The sequence below is a fragment of the Scyliorhinus torazame genome, chromosome 12, assembly GCF_047496885.1.
Source record: "Scyliorhinus torazame isolate Kashiwa2021f chromosome 12, sScyTor2.1, whole genome shotgun sequence".
NCBI classification, from domain to species: domain Eukaryota; kingdom Metazoa; phylum Chordata; class Chondrichthyes; order Carcharhiniformes; family Scyliorhinidae; genus Scyliorhinus; species Scyliorhinus torazame.
In genome coordinates, this window is record NC_092718.1 from 53,504,645 (window position 1) to 53,526,554 (window position 21,910).

General features: G+C 43.4%; 1 protein-coding gene across 11 annotated transcripts in view; it reads right to left on the bottom strand.

Annotated features, from left to right (window-relative positions):
• Positions 1-5,367: 5,367 nt before the first annotated feature.
• Positions 5,368-21,910, bottom strand: part of sema4ba (sema domain, immunoglobulin domain (Ig), transmembrane domain (TM) and short cytoplasmic domain, (semaphorin) 4Ba) — a 670,779-nt gene continuing 654,236 nt past the window's right edge. For all 11 annotated transcript variants that reach the window (XM_072468709.1, XM_072468710.1, XM_072468707.1 and 8 more), the window contains one exon: positions 5,368-10,808. In XM_072468709.1, coding sequence (XP_072324810.1) covers positions 10,021-10,808 — 788 coding nt within the window. In that variant the 3' untranslated portion in view covers positions 5,368-10,020. The remainder of the gene's footprint in view (positions 10,809-21,910) is intronic.

The following is a 21,910-nucleotide window of genomic DNA, read 5'->3' on the forward strand; positions in this document are numbered from 1 at the left end:
AAAAAAAAAGTGTTTTTATTCTCCATTTTCACATTTTCCTTCAAAATTTACACCCCACCAACAGGCAGCAAACAGTAACAAATACAAAGTCAATACCCTTAACATCAACAACGATGCCATCCTCCCACCACTTCACCCAACTGTCAATATATGCATCAAATAAAACAAACCCTCCCACGGTGGAAAAAAAAAGCAAAGGCAAAAAAGAGAAAGGAGTCCGGAATCGCCCATGGCCACCATTAACCTAAAGAGTCCGCCCCCCCCCCCCCCCCCCCCCCCGCCCCCGACGACACTCAATGCCGTCCAACCTCCAAAAGAGTACCATAAATGACACCCAAGAATTGCAAACCCCCCCCAAACTCCTCCCCTCCACCTCCTCTTGTAAAACTCCTCCCCCCAACCTCGGTTCCTTCCCCCCAACTTTCCACCCTGGCTAGACCCCGCGGACCCTGTTCTGCCAGGCTCCGATGGCCGCAGCCCCTCCCCCCACCTCCCGCCTGTTCACTGGCTGGCTTAAACCGGCCAGCGTGGAGGCCCCCACCCAGGTCTCTTTCCCCCTTGCCCGGCCCCAGGAAAAACCCAGAAGTCCTCTTTAGCACACAAACCCCGCCTACACACCCACACCCCAAAGAACCCTCATTCCGACTGAAAGTCCCATTTCTTCCCTAGTCCAAATATATACCACGTTGGCTCCTAAAGCCCATATACTAGCACGCAGTGAAACAAAAAAGAAAAAATACAGTCATGAGGCTACATTGGTACCATTTCTCAATTCTGCCACAGTCCTTCTGCCTTCGCAAACTGCTCCGCTGCTTCCGCTGTCCCAAAATAAAAGTCCTTGAACTTGTAGGTCAAGGATATACAATGCCGCACTGCACCCTGCTAACGTACAGTGCCCTTTTCACCCGGTGTAAGGCAGCCCACTTCCTCGCCAGCTCCACCGTAAAGTCCTGGTATACGCATATACCAGCTCCAGCCCACTGCACCACCCGCTTCTGCTTAGCCCAGCATAGGACCTTCTCCTTTACACTGTACCGACAGAAGCAGAGAGTCACTACTCTTGGCGGCTCACTCGCCTTTGGTACAGGCCTCCACGACCGACGTGCCCGATTCAGCTCATATCGGGAGGGATCCTCCCCCTCCCCCAATAGTTTTGGCAACATCAAGGCAAAATACTCAGTCGGCCTTGGTCCTTCCATTCCCTCGGGCAGCCCCACAATCCCCAAATTCTGTCGCCTGGATCTGTTTTCAAAGTCTTCCATTTTAGCCTCGCAGATCCTTGTTGATCTCTATCACCTTCCGCATCTCCTTCCCCATTGAGGTAAGTTGACCACTGTGCTGCAGTAATGTCTCTTCCACTTCCTTCAGCGCCTCGCCTTGCTCCCACATCTCCGCCACTGCACTCGCCACCGCCGTCCTCACCGGGGTAATCGCCCCCTCCACCAGCACTTTCAAAACCGCCTCCATCTCCTTCCTTATTGTCTCCATATGTTTTGTAAACTGCCTTTCGAATTCCACGGCCATCACCTTAATTATTTCTTCAGCCGTAAGCAATGCGGCCTCCCCTGGTGCTCCAGCCTCCATTTTCTTTACTGACCCCGCGGTGACCTTTCCACTCCCCGACAGACTTTCAGCTGCTTTTTTCACAGCCGTTTTTTTGCTGGTCTTCGACATGTCCCTTCTCTGTGCTATCTCTCGACTTTTACTGCCTTAGCTGGCCCTGGGACCGGGCGTTAACCCCTGACAATGCCGTTCCCGAACAGGAGCCCTCCAACGTGCGGCTGCCTCCCGCCCACCGGAAGTCCCCGCAGATTGTCATTTCTAAAAGAGAATTTTAAAAAAATATATATATTTTTATCAAGGTATTTGCAAAATTTTTATAACAATAACAAAAACAATAACATTGATATGGTAAAATAAACATTTCCCCACCTGACCCAATCTTCACACACCTCAACCATCTAACACTTATCCGCCCGCCCCCCCCCCCCCCCTTCAGAGTGCTGCTTCTGTCGACATTTTAATTTTCCCCGAGAAAGTCGACGAACGGCTGCCACCTCCGAAAGAACCCCAACATTGACCCTCTTAAGGCAAACTTTATTTTCTCAAGACTGAGAAACCCAGCCATGTCACTAACCCAGGTCTCTACACTCGGGGGCTTTGAGTACCCCTAAAAGAGAAATATACTTGAACATGGATATCCAGAAGTTATCTCGACTTCAAAACTTTTAACAAAGTATGAAAACCATACTTACAAAGTCCAGAATGACTTGTTTGATGAAACAGGCAGGAACCTTGACTTCACTCTCATTTTCCTTCCCTTTCTCTCGAACAGCCTGTCTTAGAAACAGCTATCCTATTTTTAGGATTATTCTCATTTTAAGCATGGTGACCTTCATGGGACCTGTTATCAGTGTTTAATTGCGTTGCTGGTGTCAATACATCTTGAAATGTGGCCAGACTAATAGTCATTCGAGCACCATGTTATCTCTGTGGGCATGTGGGCCTCTTGTTAAGCTTTTACTAATGATATTTTTAGTTTGGAAGAATTTGTTTATCAACTTCTGGAGTACAATTTATTCTTTTTGTTACGTTAATTGTTTGGGGCAGTTTGATCTATTTAAGTCTTATTCATAATTCTATTTGTTACTTTTGTATCCCAATGGGGTATTAGGGATTCTGAATGATAATTACATGATACAGGTTCCATTTGTAACATTTTGACTTCCATCTGGTTCTGTGGTCAGTGTGATATTCATCACAGGAGGAGAAAGAAATAGGAAGTCATCATCAAGAAAGTATTAATGAGTCCTTTAACATTTCAGGCTAGGAATTCCAGTGAGGACAGCCAATTACCATCCCATCAGGCTACTCCCAATCATCAATTAATTGATGGAAGGTGCCATTCACAATGCTTTCAGGAGGCACTTTCTCAGCAAACCTGCTCACTAACACTCAGTTTGGGTTCCACCAGGGCCACTCAGCTCCTAACCTCATTACTGCCTTGGTCCAAACATAGACAAAAGAGCTGAACGTAAGAGGTGAGGTGAAAGTGACTGTATTTGACATCAAGGCAGCATTTGACTGAGTATGGCATCAAGGAACCCCAGCAAAACTGGAGTCAATGGGAATAAGGGGGAAAACTCTCCACTGGTTGGAGTTGAACCGAGCACCAAGGAAGATAGTTGTGGTTGTATGAATTCAATCATCTCAGTCTTTGGACATTGCTGCAGGAGTTCCTCAGGATAATGTCATAGGCCCAACCATCTTCAGCTGCTTCATCAACGGCCTTCCCTCCAATGTAAGGTCAGAAGTGGGGATGTCGCTGATGATTGCACAACATTCAGCACCGTTCCCCACAAAGCTTCAGATATTGAAGATGCCCAGGTCAAAATGCAGCAAAATCTGGATAACATTCAGGCTTGGGGTGACAGATGGCAAGTAACATTTGTGCCACACAAGTGCCAGGCAATGATTATCATTGGAAATCTAACCATCTTCCTTTGACAGTCAGTTGCATTACCATCATTGGATACTCCTCCCACCCCCCCTGAACTATCAGTGGCAGATGTAATTATTACAACCCTGTATTCAGCTTCACTTTTGCTCTCCCAACCACCTTTCCCCTGCCATGCACCGCTGTGACCCCCAGAGGGACAGTCCGATTCATCCACACTTCAAATTGAGAGTCCCAGGAATTAAGCGATGCTGTGGAATATTCCGAACACAAACGATGGAGAAATGGCTAAAGCCATTGGGAAAGGCGCAAGGCTCAAAACTCCGGTACAGCAAATGTAGGTGGCACCGGTTGGATGTGATAATGAATCTTTTGGAGACATTTCCCGACTCAGGTTCCTTCAATATGTTTGAAGTAGAACAGGAGCCATGATTGGGTTGTTGGGAGTACAATAAGGATCAGTTCATCCCACCATTGTCATCGAGGTAAGCAGAGGAATGAATACAGTGATTATACTCAATAGTGAGTCTGAGAATAGTTTGCGTAGGTGACTAATATATTTAGATATCAATAAGAAACAAATGGCAAATGCATTTGAACCCAAACATGACCTGCAATTCTTTTATCTTGCATGGTTGGAATTTTAATTCTAAAGCTCAACCTGACTCCCTCTCCAGACTTAAAAAGATGTGCCTAATTTAACTCAATGAATGTTCTCCTTTCCTAATCTCAATTGGTTAACCTCAAATTTGCTTTGAATTAACAAAGTTTGAAAGGGCAGTTTCGATTTTACTACCTGGTGTGAAGAGTGGTGGATGAGTGGGGATGAGCTGTCATTCGGGTTCGCTGTACCTGCAAGGTTAGGTGAGAGTTTTACCTGGACAAAAATGTGGTAAAGGGACATGGGAAGAGTCTCTGGAACCAGACAGGCTGCAATGTATTTTACAGTTCCAAACCCTCTTTTATTCCAGAAAGATCAGAACCTTTTGGTGAATTTTCCTGTATCCCTGAGTTTTGTCAGCAACAATATGTAATCATGCAATTCCCCATAACACCGAGGAATGCCACAAAGTACATTGCAGATGTGTAATTGGACAGAATGGAAATTGTCCTGGGAGGTAGCAATGATGTTGAAACTGCCAACGTTCACCGTCATTTCTTTTCTGAGACAGACAAGGCAGCTTCCTTCAATGTCAGCCAAGAAGATAAACATCTGGTAGGCTCCATTCTCTCCGGGAAAAGCACTGATCACATGTTGGTGACAGCGGGGGGGACTGGCAGTGATTTTTTTTTCATTGAATTGCAGCAACTTGAGTAATTGGAGGGTAGAGTGGAACTGCAGTCTTGAGTAATTTCAAGCTCTGTTTAAATCTCACTCGTTTCCACCGATATGTACTAATCCAATCTTCATCTAGTCAATTGAAACTCATTCATTTTGTGTGGCCCCATGCCACAGTGCGGTGTGTTTTATTGTAAATCCACCCCTTCCCACCATCAGCATCCTTGAAGTTTACCATGGACCAGAAACTGAACTGGACAAGCCACATAAATACTGCGGTTGCAAGAGCGGGTCAGAGGCTGAGAATTCTGCAGCAAGCGACTCACCTCCAGACTTGCCAAAACCTGTCCACCATCTACAAGTCACAAGAGAGGGAAAACAGGCAATAAGGGATTGACCACCCAATAGCGTAACCTGTCCAAAGGTCCCATCCACTGCCTTAATTGCTACAACTGGCACCCATTCACCACTGCTTGAAACGCACGTCAGCCAAATCCAAATTCTTCCCTCAATGCTTACACTCACCCCTCCCGCAGACAATTCAAAGCACATGGGACCATTATTGGGGGCTATTGTATGTGGTCTTTAGAGCCAAGATTACAAGATTAAATTCGCAAAACTCATTCGCAAATCTCAGTACCAAAATACAACATTTTTTATTGTGTTTTATTACAAAAAAAAGGAATAAAGTGCCTTTTTAATAACACCATACAGTTACAAGATTAACGTACAAAACACTAAACAGGCACATTTGTTACTTTGTGTTATCTATAAGACTTGGCAGTCTCTGGCACCAGTTTTTAATGAATTTATTTAAATAGACTACGAAAGTGTAGACTGTCATTTGTATCATATATTTTTCAAAGACATTTATCCCCTTCCTTATTTATTCATATTCCCATTGAGTGTACAAGTGGATTCATTCAGACAGATCCAGGCATTCACACACTGCTTGCTTAAGTACTGACCTAAGTCTCACTGTTCTCACCCTCAAGTGCTGGTTGAATGCTTTTTAATAAAAAAAAATACAGGTCGGTAATAATGTTTTTTTCTCATTTAATAACTAGATTGTAACCAGTATAAACCATCTGCTTCCAAGATTCTGCACCTTTACAAATCTGTCACATCACTATTATTATTAATAATAAATAACTTTGACATACTATAAAACATGTCTATGTTAAATTCTTAAGCTGTTGCATTTATCTGGCATCTTACTATGTCCTCAGGACATCTCAAAACACTCTACAGTGAAAGGATTACTTATGAAGTGTCCTTATGTATATTTACGTTGAAACTGTGGTTAAGTGTTGACATTTCCATGGTTGGAATGTCTTGGAGCATCTCTGAGTGTTCAGCCAGACCTCAGTGTTCTGAACTCAACTGATCTTCCTCTGACTTCATTCTCAACAATCCCAGTTCCCTGTTTCCCATCTTAAATCATAACTAACACTTACCATTATTACAGCCACACTGAAACGCACAATATTAAAAACATTATTTGTTTCAAAACATGCTATTACAGACTCCACAAGTGTAAAGCACAATCTTGTTCCTGAACCAACAATAAAAACATGTTAAAATACATTTTGTGTTTGGTTGCTGTTTTCTGCTATCATCAGATTGCAAAAACATACACATAAAAGGAGAAACTTCTCCCGCGGAGCTCAATTGATTACTCCCAACTCCCCATACAAATAGTTAAGACTGCCAAGCCTACATCTAATTTAAGACTGCCAAGCCTACGTCTAACTTAAGACTGCCAAGCCTACATATAACTTAAGACTGCCTAGCCTACATCTAACTTAAGACTGCCAAGCCTACGCCTAACTTAAGATTGCCTAGCCTACATCTAACTTAAGACTGCCAAGCTTATGTTTAACACAGTGAGAAATGATGAAGTTAAGACCACTTTCTCCTGAAATTATTACATTTCTAGAGAAATTTGGTTCACAAAAGGCAAATAAACATTAGCAATGAAACACTTAACAGCATAAGAATTCCACCTGTGGAGGGGAAAACATCACAATGTACAGAAAATACACAAAATACAATCAGTACAATATTTATAAGACATGTGCAAAAAGCCCAAGAATGTAGATGGCAATGTGCAGTCACTAGTACCCAACAGAAAGATTTTATACATAGTGCATAGGAATTCAGGTAACAACTATTACCAGTTGGAGATTTGTGGTTTGTGTGTAACTCCTTAATGTTGTACTATAAGAGTGTCGTACCTTAGAGAATTATTACAAGTATTTCTTAGTAAAATTGATTTTAAACGTACTTACGTAAAATCTCATTTTAATCTGTCGCAGGTAACATGAGTTTTTTTTTAAAAAAAGGACTTCCTCAAATATTTACTATAAAAAAGCTGATAACATAGAACATTGCATGCACGCATTAAAACGATCCTCTTGGGCCAATAAAGAACAGATTCAACTCCCAGTGGAGCTTGTTGCCACGGTGATAATATAATCTGTCATTTAAAACTCCTGTCACATTTGTCAAGTTGCTCTTGCCGAGGAAATGTCGCTGTCATTAAACTAGCAGCTCTTCCTACAGCCTGGTCGTCCACAGCAACAGAGTTCAATCACACATGCCTAATTAGCAGGATGTGCTGGAATCGGGGGTGGTGTGGGGGTCAGGCTATTTGTGGTGCGCTAAAGCTTGCAAGTAAAACGGGGTAAGCTACCTGGGTGCGTAAGGGGGAATGGAATGGAAGAATATATTAATGGGCTTGTGTGGAGCACCAACAACTGGCATGGACAAGTTGACCGGGTGCATAGGTTATAACTGAACGATGGAACAGGCTCGTTGCTCGGAATGGGCTCCTCCTGATCCTATATTTCTGTGCTCCGAATTTTGTCTTACCAAGCCTTTCATATCATTGTTCGAACTATCAATGTACACACAATAGGCTGTAAACCATAATTTGAATGTTGTGTTTCAAGAAAAACATTTCCTTTACCACGCTGGATTACCATTAAGAAAGCTGCTACTACATCTCAGTTTCACTGAATAGAGATTTTTTGCTCCTAAAAGAAATCAGCATAATTCCCATCAATGTTAACAACTTGGTAAAAACCTATTTTCTCTATATTTGGGTTGTATTTCCACACATCTTTTAGCACAGCTTGCAACACTAGTTCTGTTGTTACCAACACCTCCACAACTTCCCTTTAATATGAGAACTGTGAAAAATATTTGCCTTAAAGATCAATCTTATTAGTAAGAAAACAGGAACAAAATTATGAATCAAAGTGTAATGTCTAAAAAAAAATGCCAGCTGGAGATTCACATTTACAAATATACCTCAGTGATTCTCTATGTGTGTCTTCTTCATAAAAAACAAACTCATAGAACCTCACCAAATGTTTGCACAAATCTTTCTTCCAGAACGCAAGCTGGATTGTAAAAACTGCTATAGTAATGATGTCAATGCTTTCGAGTTCATACTGCACAGGGTGCGTGTGTCAGAAGCAATACTAACATTTGATAGGCATTAATATGACTCTGTTCAGAGTGAAATGCTGCTGCCATTTGCCAGATTAATTGTGCACATTTACAGCATGTGACTTATCCAGAGTTACTTGTACTTCTCTTTCAATCAACACTGCTGAGTAACAGAGACATGAAGCCCTTGTTATGTGCTTTCATCCTGAAAAGGGGATATAAGGAAATTGGGCTGTTCATCCAAAGACACGGTTCTAGCCAGTGAAAACTAGGACCCTGACAAAGTGTTTAAAGATCTGGTCAACATTTGTACTTCACCAGAGCTTTGTACTCAACTGGTGTCACCGAAAATAGGTCTACTCTCCTTAGTTACGCTCTTGAGTGCCCTACCTTGAAATTCTTGCCTTCAATAGATTCTATTCCTCTCTTATGTTTAGCTACCAGCACTATATTTTTTCACCATTAAGATGACAAATACATTGAGCTTTAGGCTGACTGTTAACACAAGGGGAAACAGTCTCTTGCTCGCTCTGCGCTTTGTCTGATCACAAACTCAGTAACGCGTCTGTCTATGTTAACCAGGTCTCTGACCGTCTCTTTTCCTACATTGTTCCTCTGTGAAATGCTTTCGGACTTTTTGCAATTGCAAAAATGTAAACTGTTGGTTGTAACGGGAGCCTTCCCAACACATCCTTAGTATCAGTTTACAACATTACCCTCATCTTTCCTCCAAGTTGGACCAGATTAAACCTACTGGTTTCTCCCAATTCGGGTAACATTCCAGTTTGACTGGCTCAACTGAGATGCCGCATTTTTGTCAGCTGTGCCAGTTCTTCATCCACTCAGTTCTAAGAACATCATGGATGAACTTGAGCGTATTATCCAAACACAGGAGCTTATTCATCCAAATATATGTGGGCAAACTAACTTGTTGTTATTGCCCACATATGCAGCACCTTACTACACTACAACACAATTCCATTATATTGAGTCACTTTATCAATTAGACATTTAAAAAAATCATTTTGACAGTTTATTAAAAACCATCCAGTCAAATTTTCAAGTGTTTGTTTTTAAACCACAGGAACATTTTTGTCCCCCCTTCCGAAAGATTTATTACAATTGTTACTTAAATGGAGAATTGCTTTTCAGTTCTATACATCACTCACAACCTACGTTGTGCTATCTCTCTGCAGAAAATCATTAATTCTGAACATTCCACATTGAAGGAAAGGATTTTGAACAGGTTTCCTGTACTCACAGGTTCACCATAGGGCACAGTAGGAAGCAGTCACTGTAACTAGTGACTGCTGAAAATTGACCATGCTTTATACGATGCTTGCCAAATATAATATAGTTAGTAGGGCCACTTATCAGCAACCTCTATATTTCCCTCAGAATGTATGCTCCAACTCATTTGGCGCAGGGCTTTACTGTATTTCCAACCACTGAAGACTTGTGAGTATCCCCCCCTCCCAATCACCACTTCCATCCCTATCCACCCCCACCCCCGAAAAAAAGAATGGAAAGCCAAAGTCATGTACCACGAGCCCAAAATTGCAAATAGATTGGGGTAAATTGTCAGTCAACAAATCATGCGCTGTTCCATGCTGCTTTGGCCGATGGTCATAGACACACAGGTTTACTAGAAGCTCAACTGCCACACCAATAACCATCCATGCATGTGGTTTACATACTGAAGAGATTGTCTAAATGGCACAGTACAACAGTCTTTTAAGCTGCCAAGCTTTACGCTTCTCAATTTCATGTGGTTGGTCCCTTTTTGGAAGGCTACAGTTGGTGCCGTGGTTGACCTCACTCTGCCATTTCACACTACGGAGTCTTTGATTTCGGCACCAATCCTCACCCTCGGTTGGGGGCAATGAGCAGAAATCTCCACGTACAAGTTTTTTTGATTCATTTGGTTGTTTGGTGACTCGGGGTACCCAGAGTCCTTGTCATTGAGAGTGTTCTCCAGCACGGGTGTACTGCAGATATGGTTGTCATTCAGACTCTGGTAGCCTCTGTGATGCTCGGAGGCTGCTACTTGCACAGGGTTTCCATTTAGAGGCAGGGTTTCATGCGTGATCTCAATCTTCCTTTGTTTCTTTTGCTGCATGCTCGAGCACTCGCCGTCTTTAATCAGCGACTTCATTTTGTCTCTGTTCCGGTACAAAATGACCAGGGAGGTGACTGCAAGCGTTAACCCAAAGACCACGCTCACTGCCACAAATTCAGTCCAGTAGCTCTTGCCATTGGTGCGCTGAGGAAAGCGACTCTCACTGCTCAGTGGATTGATAATGATCCCACTCCTTTCGTTCAATACCGAGTTGGACTTTCTCGATGCGTGCAAGGTTGTGGCCTCTGGAGAAGTATCCAGTCTCAGGCAGTAGTTTGCAACCAGCAGCCGAAAGTCTTCCTCTATGGCCCAGCACTCATAGACGCCCAGAAGCTTTGCAGCCGCAATAATTCCGCCATCGGGAAGCACCATGAAACTGGCATCGACTGCGGCCCCATTGTACGTCCACAACCTGGTGGCAAAGTTTGACTGCACTTTGCATGGCAACACCTGGAAACTGTTGGGTGACACAGTGGCGGTCTCACAGGAGATGGTACCTGTTTAGTAGAGAGACAAGAAATAATGAATACTTCACATTAAAATGCACACTTCAAAGGTATGGATTTTGAAGAACTTTCTTCAGAAATCTGCTGTATTCATAAGAGTGTATCTGCTATATCTTGGACAAACAAGTAAAACAAGATAGCTGAAGACAATGCCCCATTTTGTTGGAACTTTATGAGTCAAAGTCCTTCTGCTGAAGAAAAGGAACAATTAAAAAAAAAATAGTTTATATTTGCATCACAGAATCAGATTCACAGAATTGTCACAGTGCAGATGGAGGCCCTTCGGCCTATCCTGCCTGCACCGGCTCTCCAAATATGCAATTCACTTAGTGCCATTTCATTCCATTGCTCCACTCCCTTTAACCCTGCATATTCTTACTTTTCAGATCACAATCTAATTTGCTTTTGAAATGATAGAAGTGCTCTTTCTGGGGGTTGGTGCAGACACGATAGGATGAATGGCCTCCTTCTGCTCTGTAGGGACTCTATAGATTCTATGAACCTGCCACCACCACACTCTCAGTCAGCGGGTTCTAGACCTTAACCACTCGCTGCGTGAGAAAGTTTCTCCTCATCTCGCGTCTGCTACTTTTACCAATTAATCTCAATCAGTGCGCTCCCATTCTCGGTCCTTTTATGAGTGAGAACAGTTTCTCACCAACTACTCTGCCCAGACCCCTCATGATTTTGAACATCTCTATCAAGTCTCTACTCAACCTTCTATTCTCCAAGGAGAACAGTCCCAACTGGGGGAGGTGTGTAGCCATCTGGGATGGCTACTTCCAGAATACAAAATGGATGCTCGCAATGAATGTAGGGAACTATGGACAATAGTGGGCCCCTCCAGTGTGGAAAGAGCTGTGACATTATGTGAAATGTTCAGAATACAAAGGGTTAATGTCAAATAATAACTAACCACTCGATGGAGCTAGATGCAGGCTTCTGGGAGAAGGCTGGAGAGAGTGCAGAGGAGAGGTCTAGAGAGTGTAGAGTACAGTTATAGATAGAGTGTAGAGACTAGTGTTAGTAGAGTGTAGATTGTAGATTAGTAGATTATTATTTACTATAGGAGTAAGTGGTCAAGCTTTAATAAGTAGTGTAAATAAAAGTTAGCTTCGTTCATGAACTTAGCTTCTGTAGTTTTTTTGAACACTACCACATCCATCCTGATAACAGAATCACAAAGAACACCACATGTTACCTGGAGTATGTTCCTAAAAGTAAGCAGTGAGTTTAGCTTCTGAGACGAAAAGAAAAACAAACACGCCGCTACACAGATCTCGGAGACAGCACCAAGCTACTGACCATAAGAAAGGTCTGAAAAAGCCAGAACACTTCAGGACCCGATGGGCCGAATGGCCTCCTGCTGCATTGCAAATTCTATGACTGGTAAACTAAGTATAAACTGGGAAAATTTCAAACAGCAATTTGAAGTTTTTTTATCTGCCTCCGTGTTAGAATCAGCTCCTGATCATTGAAAAATTGCGCTCCTCCTCAATTTGGCTGGACCGCAATCATTTCAATTATTTAATTCCTTTGAATTCGCAGACAGCGAGGATAAGAAAAGATTTGAACGGGTCATGGACAAATTTGATGTTCATTGCAAAACGCAAGTGAATGAGACGTACGAGCATTACCTGTTTAGAAAAAGGCTGCAGCTAAAAGGAGAATCGATAGATTTGTTCATAACTGATTTAAGACTGAGAGCGCAGTCCTGTAATTTTCCTCCGTTGCAGATTCAATGTTGCGGGATCAAATAGTGTTTGGTAGATATGATGAGCAATTGCGAGAAAGATTACTAAGAAGACCAATTTTGCCATTAATCTTTGCAAGGCCAGTGAGCAAGCCACAAACGAATATGCAGAGTTCAGGGCTAAAGAAAAAGGCGCGAACCCGGGAATCATGGCCGCGCCATTAACTCTGTGGCGCAGTTCAGAAAACAGCGCGCCACTGATGGTGGCCTTTTTGAAAGTGACGTCACCAGCGTGATGACGTGCACACGCTGTGGCCACGCCCACTATAGAAAAAATTGTCCTGTGAAAGGAAAAAATGCTCGCAATGCAACAAGTTCAATCATTTTGCCTCACAATGCCGTTTTACTTCAGCGATACCTGCAAACAACTCTAAAAAATCGTTCCATGGACATAAAAAGGTACAGAGTATACAAAATGAAGGACATGATGAAAAAATGTTCACTTCAAATAGTGATTCCTCTACGTTTACTCTGCAGGATAACTTCATGGTAGAACAATATTTCAACTCTCCAATTTAATTAAAGATTGGACTGTAACACGAATATTATTGCGTCTGATGTTCCATTCAAGCTGGATACATATGCACATGCAAATTTAATCACAGAGGCAGATCTAAAACAAGTGAACAAGATTCCAAGAATTAAAAAATCAAACTGTAGGTTGACAGACTACAACGGGAACGCCTCATGGTACAGAACAGTGACTTTGAATTACATTGGACTTTGAAATTGTGGATGATATGAAGTCATCACTAATTGGGGTAGATGCATGCATTCAATTAAATATGGTGCAAAGAAATTAGCCTGCCAACACATTTCAGCATGAAGCTGAGGGCAAAGAACTAGTTGCAGCAGATGCATCATCAAGAGCTACGAGTTACAATGATGAGAAAGCACTAGAAGTAGTACTCAATGTGGAAGTACATGCCACATTTGATGCAGACATGTTACCAGTGTCTGATGCAAAGCTAAGTTTAACATGGGATGAAACTGAAAAAGACACAATACTTCAATGGGTGATCAAAAACCGAAGAGAAGGATGGCCAAACGGCAGTTGCAACAGTTTTCAAAGTATCAAGGATGACCAGACTGTTATAAACGGATTCCTGCTGAAAGGATACAGAATTGTAATACCGTCCTGCCCATGAAGAAGTATTCTGGGAAAGATACATGAAGGGCATCAAGGGATAGAGACAGGTCAAAGACGTGCCAGGCAGTCAGAATATTGGCCAGACATCAATAGAGATGTTGATAACTTTGTGCAAGAGTGTAGTGTCTGTCAAACACATCAACCATCCCAGTGTAAAGAAACCTTTATAGAAAATGAGATCGTCACAAACCCATGGTCAAAGGTTGGGATGGACCTGTTCTATTTCAGAGGGAATGATTATTTAATCATCATTGATTATTATTCTAATTATCCTGAAGCAATAACGCTATCAGATTCGACTGCTCACTCAGTGATAAGAGCGGCGAAATCTGTGTTTGCTCGACACAGAATTCCAATAAAAGTCGTGACGGATAATGGACCCTGTTTCAGTAGTTGGAAATGGTTGTCATTTGCAGAAGGATACAACTTCCAACCAATTACCTCGAGTCCATTGTATCCCCAATCCAATGGGAAAGCCGAGAAAGGAGTGGGAATAGTGAAACAACTGTTCAAAAAGGATTTGATGATAAAAAGGATTTTTCGATAGCGCTGTTAAGCGACAGAGCTACTCCTTTGTCGTCAGGATTGTCACCTGCCAGTCAGCATCGGATGATTAGCGGCCCAGTTTTGGGGGGAGAGGTGGGGAGGGGGGGGATAGTTATTCTGCTTCCAAACCTGCCTTGAGCAAAATAGCCCGTCGGCAGAATTATGCAAGTATTCTGGATGACATCACAAACGTATGCATTCCCATCAACTCCATTCTAGGGTGAGAATGAGTTCAAACTTTGCCATTGTCATTTAAAAAGTTGAATTCAATAAATCTGGTCAATGAGCCAGAAAATAAATATGAACTGTGCTGGCTGTTCGAGAAAAATGGACCCGGTTCTTGGATATCCTTCAGGGAAGATAACCTGCTACTCCTGCCAGGTCTGGTCTCCATAGCACCACTGACTCTTAATGCTGTCAGGGCAACCAATGGATAGACAATACATACTGCCTTGCGAGAGTAGCTTGTATCTCAAAAAATAAATAAACATTGAGTTCCGAGATGACATGCAGGGAAAAGAGAGACAGGTGGAGAAAGTGAAGGGCATTTGAATTAGTTGCTCGAACAAAGTGCTAGCACAGACATGATGGGCCGAATGCCTCCTCTGTGCCATCAACCCCCTGTGGCTCTATTTTCCGTCAGCCTATAATTTTCTACTTGTCACCATTTTCAACAATCAGCAGCTCAAGTTCAGGAAATCAATGCAGCAATATTATTCATTCCTCTCTGAATTTTAGCAACCTAATCTTTGCCTCCTGTCAGCCAGTGTTCCTTGTCAAATTCTATTGTTGTGCATGACCAGTTCCTTCAACGCGTGGCGTGGTCTGCGCGGTACCTTCTAGGCTGCTGTGTGGCCACACACACTTGCAGCTCAGCATGAACAATGCTGTCAACCTGTATTCTCCAAAGAAAATTAGTCCTTTGAATCCAGGGGAAACTAATTTCTGGTACTACTGGAAATCTGAAATGAAAACTGTTACGTATCAATGAAACAGCATTGGCTGGTGTAATGTCACGTGTTACTCAATGACATCATCGGGCTTTTGTGGAGTTCACCAGTGTACCCTGTTTGAGCAGCATCTTGTAAATAAGCCCCTTGCACTATGTTATACCAACTCGACGTGTGTCACCTCCGATCCTTTCTCTTTGTGGCTACAACAAAGAACATAACAAAAAGGGAAACTGGTGACAACATCTGGGCTGTAAACAAAAAAGGGGAGAAAAACAACTTTCTACGCTGATTGTGTGAGCCAGAAGAAGGAATCGTCGCTGGAGATCCAGGCCAATTCATCATCGGGACAAACATCATCGACGTCCGAGGCAAAATCACCATTGTGGACAGTAAAAACAACTCTAAGTTAATATTTGGACACCATAAGGTTTGTAGCGGGGCATCGGCGAAGAATCCAGATGATCGCAACAGCCACTAGTACAAGTAAAAGAGTTTTTTTTAAAAAAGCTATTGGGTAACTGCGAGCTACTGGGGGCTTACTCCAACCGGAGGATTGAAGTTTTCGTTATACTTACTGTTGTAGTGGATAGAGCTGTGGAGACCGCACACGAGGCACTGAAATAGGTTGTGGGAACACGAACCTAGAGGGCTGCCGGCCCTGCAACCTTCTGACCAGGTGTCGACAGCGGGGCACAGAAACAGCTAGTCTGCTTGCGCGTTGCAAGACTGTCTGCTTTAAACAGAGAGAAAATAAATGGCATAGAAGGCAGGCTGAATACTGAGTAGCAACAGATCAGGGAGCTGCGATCCAAAAATGGCGGAATAAAGGCACCAGAGGCATGTTTGATGAGGAAGAGGAGACGTGGAACTCTTATGAGGAAAGGTTCGAGTTGGTCCTTAAGCCAATCTGACAGTTTCAGACCTGCACACTGCGACCTTTCCCAGCTCAGTTGAGAGGAAAACATTCATGTTACTACAGAATTTTGTACACCCAGCTAAACCTGGAGACAAGACACATGATGAGTTAAGGACTGAAGGTGCATTAACCCTAAAATCTGCACAGGCAGCACGGTAGCATTGTGGATAGCACAATTACTTCACAGCTCCAGGGTCCCAGGTTCGATTCCGGCTTGGGTCACTGTCTGTGCGGAGTCTGCACATCCTCCCCATGTGTGCGTGGGTTTCCTCCAGGTGCTCCAGTTTCCTCCCACAGTCCAAAGATGTGCAGGTTAGGTGGATTGGGCATGATAAATTGCCCTTAGTGTCCAAAATTTCCCTTAGTGTTGGGTGAGGTAACTGGGTTATGGGGATAGTGGAGCGGTGTTGACCTTGGGTAGGGTGCTCTTTCCAAGAGCCGGTGCAGACTCGATGGGCCGAATGGCCTCCTTCTGCACTGTAAATTTTATGATAATCTATGACTGTCTTGTAAGCACATTAATAGCTGAAAGATTCCACTTTCACCGTCGTGCACAGGAGGAAGGGGGAAATCATTTCACAATTTGTTGCATCACTGCGAAAGCTAGCAAAGCACTGAGAATTTGACCAGACTTTGGATGATAAACTTCGTGACCGATTAGTTTGTGACTTCAGGAATGAAACCATCCAGAGGAAATTGTTGACTGAAGGTGCATTAACCCTAAAATCTGCTATAGCAATCGCAACGTTTATGGAACTTGCTGCAAGAGAAACTTCACTGATTGGGGTTTGAGCTAAAGTTCATAAGATGGAGTCTGCGAGAAGCAGGAAACGTTCAAGGAAACGTTCCAGCATTGTTTGGGGGAATCTTGATTAAGAAAGTTTCAGCTAAACTGGGCCGCTGTGAACCAATTTGTTGATTCTACAAACAATCTTCAACCACTTCTGAGAAAGTATGCAAAAGTATTTGAGGAGTCACTTGGATCCATGAATGGGGTTCAAGTGAAATTCAAGACAAAGGCAGATAGCGTGCCTAAGTGTTTGAAAGCGCATAGCGTACCATGTACTATTCGACCTAAAGTGGAAGAAGAACTCGAGAGGTTACTGAAGACAGGAGTCATTGAGCCGGTTACCTCCAGTGATTGGGCAACTCCAATCGTCCCAGTCTTAAAGGAGGTTCAGTGCGAATATGTGGGGATTTCAAAATGGCTATCAGCCCTATATTATGTGCTGATCAGTCCCCTCTACCACTTATTGGAGGTCTTTTTGTAGGCCTCTCAGATGGTGAAAAAGTTAGCAAAATTGATCTCTCCCAACCCTATTTGCAAATGGACCAAGCTATTGAGACTCAACCGTTACTGACCATATTAACACACAACGGTTTGCTTTGGTATTGTAGGCTTCTGTTCGGGATAACGTCAGCACCGACTCTCTATCAATGATCCATGGATCAGATCTTGAGAGAGCTATCGTGTACGCAATGTTACTTGGACGATATTTTTATTCTAGGTTCGAACGATGTAGAGCACGTAAAGAACCTAGAAGGCTCAAATACATAATCTCAGGGTCAAGAAAGAGAAGCGCAAAGTTTTTAAATCTTCTATTCACTATGTTGGTCACATCATCACCCAAGAAAGTCTGCACAAAGAATCTAAGATGTCGGAGATCCTGAATACTTCACTACCACAGAGCTTGACTCAACGAAAGTCATTTCTAGGATTTTTAAATTACTTATGGAAAGTTCGTACTGCACGTAGCAACAAGGCTTCACATGCATTGCTTTGTAACAAACAAGCTTGACTTTGGAAGAAAGATGGTGACGATGCTTATAAAAATGTCAAACAAAATGTCAAGAATCAGAGATATGAATCCAAATAGACCTGGTGATGGGGAAGGTGTTTGACATTATTCAAAAAGGCATTGTAACACAAGAGCACGGAAAGAATACAGACTTTAAAGCCTATCTTATCAGACATCTTGAGTTTACAGTACAAAATGGAGTATCATTGTTGGGTACTAGAGTAATCATTCCACCGTGTCTACAAAGTAGAATCCTGGAACAGTTGCATGAGGGCCAGCTTGGTGTAGATAGAATGAAGGAGATGGTGTGGAGCTACTTCTGGTGGCCCAGGTTGGACGCTCAAATAGAGGAGAAGGTGGGGTTATGCCAATCCTGCATTGTGTTGAGAAATGTACCTCCACTTCAATCTCTGCATCCAATGGAATGGCCTACCAGACTATGGTAAAGAATCCATGTCGATTATGCAGGACCGGTCAAAAACACATGTTTTTGGTCATGGTTGATGCACATTCCAGGAGGTTGCCATCGTGAAATCGCAACGACGGAACAAACTATAGAAACGTTTAACGAGGTATTTTCAAGATTCGGGCAACCTGAACAACTTGTGAGAGGTAACGGTACTCAGTTCACATCAGCCGAATTTGAGGACTATGTGAAGGAGTGTGGGATTTGCCATATCAAATCTGCCCCCTACCATTCAGATACCAACAGCTTAGCTGAACATTTTGTACAATCGCTCAAGTATGCAGTGATGGTTTTGAGGCATAAAGGCTCTCTCTACCTAAACGTGTCAATATCAACACAAAGCTCATAAGCTAAACTGATGCTTAAAAGGAAAGTACACACACAGTTTGACCTTTTGACTCCCCCTTCAACTTTAGAGATAGTCAGGCAACAACATCAGACACATGTGGCGAAAAGAGAGCAACAATCCAAAAGCAAAGTTTTTGACTGTGGGGACCGTGCTATTCTGAGTAATTACACTTCAGGCGAAACATGGACTCCAGCAATTTTATCCGCTTTCATACACTGTACAATCTGACGATGAACAAACTTGGTGTTGGCACGCTGGCCAATTATTGTCTGCACGTAGTGAGAGTACAGAATCTGTGCCAGATGTTTTCACTACAGAGAGTATGGATAGTGCCATGCCCGACTTAAGGGCCACAACTGCTGAAATTAAGGAATCTATTACAGAATCATCTACACAACCAGAGACAGTTCCTGAGTTGGTTTCGGCAGATATAACATTGGCCAGTGTACAGGAAGACACACCTAGTACCCCTAAGAGCCACGTTCCAGAACGTCATGTTCTGCCAGAATGGGACAGACGCCCACCCAAGAAACTGTCTTACTCATGTATATATAACAATGTATATATAAATATGTAATGTAACAATGTTAGTTATGGAATAATGCATTGGATCTGCGTTAACATGCTTGGTTAAGCAAAAATGCCAGGGAGATTGAAGGAGTAAAGAGCTATGTATCGGAGTAACACCACTGGCTGGTGTAATGTCACGTGTTACACAATGATGTAATCACTGTTTCGCAGGCGTTTGTGGAGTTCGCCATTGTACTCTGTTGGAGCAGCATCTTGTAAGTAAATCGTTTGCACTATATTCTGCGAACTCGATGTGTGCCACCTCTGATTCTTTCACTTTGCAGCAACAACAAAGAATATTTGTCCCGTGCAAAAAATAACTGGGAGCAGGAGTTGGCCATTCAGCCCTGTGCACCTACCTCCTCTGGTATTCAGTACAGGATAAGGAGTCGATCATTTAAGACTGAGATGAAGGGATCATTCTTCACTGTGCAGTACGAGCGTGGCTTTTTAAAAATTCATTTACGGGATGTGGGTATCGCTGGATAGATCAGCATTTATTGGCCATCCCTAGTTACTCTTCGTGGTGAGCTGCCTTCTTGAACTGCTGCATTCCCTGAGGTGTAGGGACACCCACAGTGCTGTTAGAGAGGGAGTCCCAATATTTTTACCCACCTTTTCACCTGTTCTCCATGACCCTTGATTCTCTAAATGCCCAGAAAACTCTCATTCGCAGTCTTCAATACGCTCATTGGCTGACCAACCACACTCCTCTTGGGTAGAGAACTCCTCAGATCCTCAACTCTCCAAGTGTAGATCCATCCCTTTATCTCGTTTCTAAATGGCCAACCGCTTAACCTGAAACTATTTCCCCCCCCATTGTAGACTCTCCATCTTGGGTTAGGAAAACTCTTTTTAAGTGTCTACCCTTGAAAACCCTTGAGTTGTTTTATCCATTTTACTGAAATGACCTGTTGTTCTTCTGTAGCCATCTGGGATGGCCACTTTCAGCATATAAAATGGACACTCGCAGAGCATACAAGGAAAAATGGACAATGCAAAGCAACAAGTAGGCAGAGAGCCTGAATGTATATTTGGAAGACAGACTGTAGACGGAAGCGAAACCCTGGGCCAATTTACATATTGATGGCCCATCTCCGAGGAACAAAGAACTAGTGCTCAGGTAGCCGATACTGTCCCAGACATTCCGGCGCCACTACCCCAGCAAAAAGACACAAACAAAGCAAGGCCAACGGCCACTTAGGACACGCCCAGCCATCAAGGCACCCGCCCCTTTATTGGCTTAGATCGATGGCAGTGATCAAGAAGCTTCCCAATTAATTGGGACCAAGTATAAGGCCCGCCTAAAAGCGCGCAAAGCTCCTCCAAGTATAAGAAGGAACCCCCGCGAAAGGTTCAGCCTCTTGGATTTGGCTCTCATGCGGAGAGACCCTTCCACTTGCACCACCAGAAGCAAGTAAGTTCAAGTTCAACGCTCGCTACCAGACGGACGACCTTAGCTGTACTCCTGTTACCTCTTCACCCAACAGCCTCAGATCCGAACAACGGCCATTGATCCTCTGACCTAAGTGGGCACCCGAAGTTAAGTATAGGTGTTAGTGATAGATGTAGTTTAGCCTGTAGTGTTACTGTGCATGAGTAAATCATACTGTGTGTAAATAAAGTAGTATTGACTTTGAACTAACTAACTGGTGTATTGGCTCTTTGATCGGTATTCGGTTGAACCTTGTGGTGGTATCAAGAGATACCTGGCGATTCTGAAAGCATACTCATAATTAGGATTAAGGAAGGCGACCTTATTAACTGCCATATTTATAGCAAGTAAACCAGAGCATCACTTCTAAGTTTCAGAGAATATAATCCTTTCCACTCAGTTTGGGCCTCTTTCCAACCATTTTCTTTACAACAAAATGATATTGGGGGTGGGATGGAGGTTACATTGTACATGAGCCCCAAAGCAGACAGCAAGCCTGGTGAGTCCAGGGCCACAAAGGCTTGGCTGATCTTAATGACCAAGTCCCGCTCACGCTGACCAGATCCACGATCTGTCCATCACGCGGGAGAGGGAATATTGCATCCGCAGATCTGGCAGCAGAGAAATAGAGATAACGTTTCGAGTCCAATATGACCCTTCTTTAGAATTAGAAATATGCGAGTGGGAGCCCGCAGGCAGAGATACATGGGATTGGATCCCATTACACAGCTGAGGGGAGAGGAAGCACTGGAGACAATCAGGACGGTGCCAAGTGGGGAGTGGTGGGGAAATGGAGCCTGGAGCGAGAGTGGCCCAGAGGCCCATTTTTGCCTTTCTAGCCCTCAAGAAAGCTAAAACTAACTTTCTAAATGATGACATGCCTGGAATACCTCCGGTCTACAGTTCGCCCCTTAGAGTTAAAGGGGACTTCCGGTGACGGCGGGCGGGAGGCAGCCGCACATTGGAGGGCTCCCGTTCAGAACGGTATTTTCGGGGAGTAACGCCCGGTCCTAGGGCCAGCGACGGCAGTAAAAGTCGGGAGATAGCGCAAGGAGAAGAAGGATGTCGAAAGACACCAAAATAACGGCTGGGAAAAAAGCGGCTGAAAGTCCGTTGGAGAGGGGAAAGGTCACTGCGGGGTCAACAAAGAAGATGG